Below are 6,000 nucleotides of genomic sequence, written 5' to 3'. Positions count from 1 at the left end.
ATTTCTTCCCTACATCATCAAAACAAAACAAAAACTTGCTGTATTAAAAACAGTTTGCAGTAACACTGGATATGTAAACCTTTATGATCTTTAACCTTTCTATGCTTAGAGTACAGTTGGCTGTGAGGCTGTGTGCGGGTTTGATGGATGCAAAGAATGGACAAACATCAGCTCCCTCTAAAACCACAATGGAGACCTTGGATCTAAATGTCATGGTTTCATAACGGATACACTGACATTTGTGTGATGGGATTTAGCCATGGGTTAATATAGCCATTGCTGGCACACCGCATTGATGTCCATCTCACTTGGGCTGTGAAGTCTATCTCACCATTTTCTCTTTCTGGTGCACTCGCAGAGGTTTCTTTCAAAGGGATGAATTGGATTCTATGCTGGTTTAAACCAATTATTTTATCAGAAAAAAACTGTTTGATATGTAGGTTTGTTTTATATGATGTTAATGTGCCTCAGGAGCTGTTCAGATCATTTTTTTTTTTTGGGTGAGTGTTGGGCTTGGGGAGGGGAGGGTGCTACTGGGGGAAGGCAGGCGATCAGCATTAAAATCAGAGCCATGTAAATCTAATCAATTATACAGTTTTTCAGATAAAATGTTGGTAAATCAAAACACATTTTCCAAAAGTCACAGTATAATGAGAAATTTAAATTGGAAACAGAAACCATTTGTTTATTATAAATGCCAGGGTGAGGTGGTGACTTGCCATCCATAAATTTTGTTATCCTTTCATATTCCTTTTATCTATGACTACAGCTTTGGCACTCGTTCAAGATTTTAATGAACCCAGACTTCTGAGGCATCAAGGCCTAGTGATGCATTGTCCATTTGGATGGGGGGGAGGGGGGTACAGAGCGGGACAAAGGCAAAAAGCTTTCTCCTTTGACATAATATTTTATATTCTGTTGCCTTACAGGGGGGTCATTAGGTGATTGCAACATTCAACAACATAACAGATTGACAAGAATAAACACATATTCTGCATATATCTGGAATTAATACCAGACTGATGAGCTTGTGCATGTGTGTGTGTGTGTGTGTGTGTGTGTGCGTGTGTGTGTGTGTGTGTGTGTGTGTGTGTGTGTGTGTGTGTGTGTGTGTGTGTGTGTGTGTGTGTGTGTGTGTGTGTGTGTGTGGAAAAGGGTGACTTGAATCAAAAAATAATTTTCTGTGCTTCATGAGGACACGGAGAACCCTCCTGCTCTGGCGCGACCTGTTGTCGGCTGCTTTCTTGGGCTCAGAGGTTCCTAGGGGAGACCAGAATGGAAGTTGAGCATCTTGCTGTGATCCAAAGAAAGTGTGCCAAATGCTATCAAAACTGGATTAGTAGACAACAATTGTGTTCGATGAACAGAAGGGGGAGGGAAAGAAGTAGTTTCCAAGTAACCCATGGATGGAATTTTCCAACTCCATCGCAGTTTTATCACATGTAGAAATGACCTTTCTTTGTTTAGTTGCATGTTTTTAAAAATGTACGTTAGCCTATCTAAAAAAGATTTCAGATTTTTCAAGTGACAAAGAGGAACCAAACTTATTTTTTTGTCATGTTTTCCATGTATTATTAGTCTATGACAAAGATAAAGTAAATAATGGCAATCCATTCCTTCAGTTGTCCCTGGCGTTTTTGGCTTTTTAGTCTTGAAGGTGATGCAGTGTCTATACTTTAACCCCGTGTCAAGGGTGTAGTGTACTGTATATTTAATAATAAAAAAAAGAAATTCAAAATGTAAAAAAAAAAATGAAGAAATAATGCAGAATAAAAAATACATTAAGTAAAAAGTACTTTAACTTGGACTTTCTACTTTATGTAAAACTGGGGCAATTATCTTATCTTATTATGAGGAGAAAATAAAATATTTTGTTTGGTATGATCTGTAGTGGATAGATTTCTTTCTTTCATTTCTTACATTTCAAAAAGCAAGATAAAAAAAAGAAACAAATCATGAACTTGAGACGTTTTCTCGACTTTTTCTCAAGTTAAGCTAACAGATACATTTGGCTCTATAGCCCTCATGAAGTAAGCTCTACAATAAATCCAGCAGCACATTCACATTTAAATTCAAACACAGCCCAAAGGCTGTCCTCTGAATGCTGACATTTGGAGCAAATCTCCTGCTGACTTAATCATGGCAAATACTATGTGTCATTTGTGCACCACACTTGGACCTGGCTGATGGTAGCTGTAGTAATTCACCACTGCTGCGAGAGACAACTCCTGGGGTGACGTGCCTTGTGCTCAAATCTCACTTTCACTTTGTTTCCCCCATTTCCTTCCATTTGAAGCTCCGGGCAGTCTGTGCCTTCAAAGAGCAGACAGTTCATGTGAGGACCAGTTCAGAGAGACAGTACTCTGAGATGATGTGTAATCCACAGAAACTTTGACTTTAGTTTTTATGCAGCTGCTCTTATTTTGTTGAATTACTCTTTATTTCTGCTACTTTATCACAACTGTTGGACTGGAAACATATTTCATCCGCTGCACTTTATCCTCGACAGCAGTCTCAGCCAGTTACTCTCTGTTTACCACTCCATGTGCTAACAGCACTCCAGATACGCCCCTTCCCAGGCTGTGGCCAATCACATGATTCAAGCTGCACACACGCGCCGCTAGTGAAGCCAATCGCCGCTTGCTCTTGTAGCGTCATCGGAAAACATGGCGGCGCACATTACTAGAGCTGTGAAACAACTTGTCCCACAGTAAGTCAATTTATTTTCAGTTTATCTCGATTGAAAATGATGATTTGACCTGTCGGCTGTGGAGGAAAAAAACAAAACACACTGTAAATATTTAGGCGCTAATTTTTATGAATAGGTTTTCCTGCTCATAGCGTGCAGCTAGCAGCTGCTGGTCAAATGTCACTTGTTTTGTAGGCGGTGGAGAAGCAGCTGTGTTTGTAGCAACATGTTTTTACAGCCTTGCGTTTTCCAAAATAACGGAATACACAGTTTTTGTTTATTTTTATTGTAGCAACGTGGCTGTTATTTGTTGAACGACTTTAGTAATGTAGTGTAAGAATGTGTGACTCATTCTGCCCAGGGTCGCAGTTTTACAGCACATCTAATGTGAGGTGGGAAACGAAGTAAAAATGTTACTGGGGCCAAGAGGTAGTGTGTAATTTGATAACTAAGTAAAACATTAAACACAGACCGTGTGCTATGCAGGCTTGGCTTTTGTGAGGGACATTTGCTTTTTTTTTTAAATGCAACTTTTCCGACGACTTTGCAAAGAAAATATAATAACATAAAAGTTTGACAGTTATTTTCTTGCATTGCGGTAGTCGTCCTCCACTCCACTATTGCCCCTTTTCTTTCCCGTAACTTTTAAAGAAAAAGTTATTTTACTGCTGTTCTCTCTAGTGATCATCTTTGGATGAATTCCCATCAAAATCCAAATATATCACCACACCTCTTTTTTATGTTTTTGTTTTTCTAAGACACATATTTCTTATGTTTGTGTCACATTTACAAGATTAGATCACAGGGTTGCATTCTGCTCCTTGAAAATAACCTGGGGAAAAGTTGCCTTCCTTTGGCAACTTTATAAGTTTCTACCTTGGCTTTGCTGTAGCTGCATTTCATTTTCTTTGCTGTACTTTCGGTCATAAATTGTGACTTCACGGTGAATCGCAATTTTCTCCATAGGCAGCAGAAGATGGTGACAGGTCAACCTTTGCTCTAAATGTGCACTGTTTGATAGACATTTAACACAGTCCCATAATGACAACGTTCCCCCCTTTCTCCTTAGACAGTGGATAAAAGCCCGGTCTAGAAACGCATTCGTCCTGCAGTGCTCACTTTAGAAATGCTGGAGCCAGTTGAAATGCTGGATATCAAATGCTGTACACTTACGCATAACATGGGATACTCTATCACTTTACACTGTTGCAGACTTCTTTGATATGCTGTGGTTGAGTGATGAATAAAAGATGCATATTCATATGAAAATCAAACCAAAACCACATCATAATTGGAGGAAAAGTAAATGATCCTCACTGTTAAAGGAGCTCTGTGCAACCTCGGAGAGCCATTCTTATTAATGATACTCAAATGAGGCTAGTGTACTAATCTTCACCTGCTCACTGACACAAGCAAAATTCTAGGTGAACTCACATCAGTGACATACTCTAAGTGCTCAGAAGCCTTACTTTGATTATAGGAATATAACCAGAATACAAGCAGTTGGCAACCAGTTGAATTGAGTCTCCTCTTCCAAAGAGGTGTCCTGCAGGTGAGTTGTGCTCAGCTTGTGTGCTGATGCTGTTTCACGTTCAGTTAATGGGCAGTTTGTGAGTAAATGTTACAAAAAATTCAGTGCAGTCATCGTGCAACCACTGATTTTTTTCTCCCTTCCTAGTTGCAAGGAAGTTGCCAGTTTCCAGTTATGCTGCTGTGATAAATGCAAATGCTAATGACTTTTGCGACATATAATCAAATCAATGGAACAATATACCAGCCCTGCAATAAACTGGACTTTCTTCAAGGGTAGGGATGGGTATCGAAAACCGGTTCTTGTTGAGAACCGGTTCCCACTGTTTCAATTCCTTGGAATTGTTTGCCATTTTTGCAAACGATTCCCTTATCGATTCCAGTTGCCCCGAATGACGTCATCACGTTGCGGAGCGTCATTTACCTGGCACTACGAGTATGCAAAAGCATTTGCTCACAAAACATGCGATGACCTTAAATGAATGTCGTGTTTTTAATTCCGCTCCGGACTCGTGAAGCTCAACTCAGCAGCAGCGGTAACGTTTGCACGTCCTCTCCCGTTAATGCGGCAGGTAAATAACAGTGCATATTATGTTAGCGCGATCTGCCTTATTACAAAACCTGCCATTACTGTGCATTTAGGTGACCATGATGAGAGAGACAGACAGAGTCTGGCTCAGATGCTGGCAGCTCTCGCTGCAGTCTACCGGTAGCGTCTCCTTTCAGGCCAGGATAGATGAATGACACCAAGCAGTGACTAAGTTTGTGGTAAAAGGCTTGAACCCATTTGCCACAGCAGATGCCCCCGATTTCACTTTGGTAAGTGAATGTGTTTAATTGTAGGCAGGGACATTACTGGATATTCTTGTGTAATTGCCACAGAACAATTTATGTTATACTTTGTTATTGCTACTGAAGAATATTTATTTTATTATTTTACATTTACAATTTTTTTTCCTGGGGACCCTGTGACACCCCATTGAAGAGCCGTAGGCTGGATCTCTTAAGATCTCACTGCTGGGTTTGTAAGGCCATGTTACTCCTAAATTTCTATCTTGTTCAAAGAGAAGATATAAAACAAAGTTCTAAGCCAGGGGTGTCAAACTCAAACACACAGTGGGCCAAAATTCAAAACTGGAACAAAGTTGCGGGCTAACGTTAATATTTATTGAAATATATTTATTGCTCCAGATATAAGAATGAATCTTTTCTTATGGACTCAAACACGTTTTGCTGAAAAACTGAATATGGAATAAGCAAAGCTTAATACTAAACAATATATATATATTAGCTGTATAATACCAGTAGGCCAGCTCTGATAGTAATTTGGTATGGCTTCGCGGGCCAAATGTGATTAGGCTGCGGGCCAAATTTGGCCCGCGGGCCAGAGTTTGACACCTATGTTCTAAGCTAATCGACCTTAGTGTTCTCCTTTTTTAAAGAGAATCGATAAGAGAATCGATAAAGAATCGAATCGTTAAACAGAATCGAAAATGGAATCGGAATCGTGAAAATCTTATCAATACCCATCCCTATTCAAGGGTTAACTCAGGTTTTTAGGTGTGGTACTTTGTGGTGATGCTGAGTGGAGGTGTTTCTTTTAATTTAACCTCTAAATGTGGAAAATGTGTGCTGAATTGATATTAGTATCTGGAATACTGGTAGACCAATACAGTGCACATAAACTGGTCATTACAGTCATAAAACTACATTTATGGAATTGCGCCTGATTGAATAAAGTGCCTGTTACATTTTACAGTTAGTCTTTTGTTATTATCTTT

The 6,000-nt window shown here is 39.5% G+C and overlaps 1 protein-coding gene across 1 annotated transcript in view; it reads left to right on the top strand.

Annotated features, from left to right (window-relative positions):
• Positions 1–2,558: 2,558 nt before the first annotated feature.
• Positions 2,559–6,000, top strand: part of clybl (citrate lyase beta like) — a 66,474-nt gene continuing 63,032 nt past the window's right edge. Inside the window, exon 1 of the mRNA XM_026144784.2 lies at positions 2,559–2,710. Coding sequence (XP_026000569.1) covers positions 2,667–2,710 — 44 coding nt within the window. The 5' untranslated portion in view covers positions 2,559–2,666. The remainder of the gene's footprint in view (positions 2,711–6,000) is intronic.

Source organism: Astatotilapia calliptera, chromosome 16, assembly GCF_964374335.1.
Source record: "Astatotilapia calliptera chromosome 16, fAstCal68.1, whole genome shotgun sequence".
Classification (NCBI taxonomy): domain Eukaryota; kingdom Metazoa; phylum Chordata; class Actinopteri; order Cichliformes; family Cichlidae; genus Astatotilapia; species Astatotilapia calliptera.
This window is presented reverse-complemented; position numbering and strand designations above follow the sequence as displayed.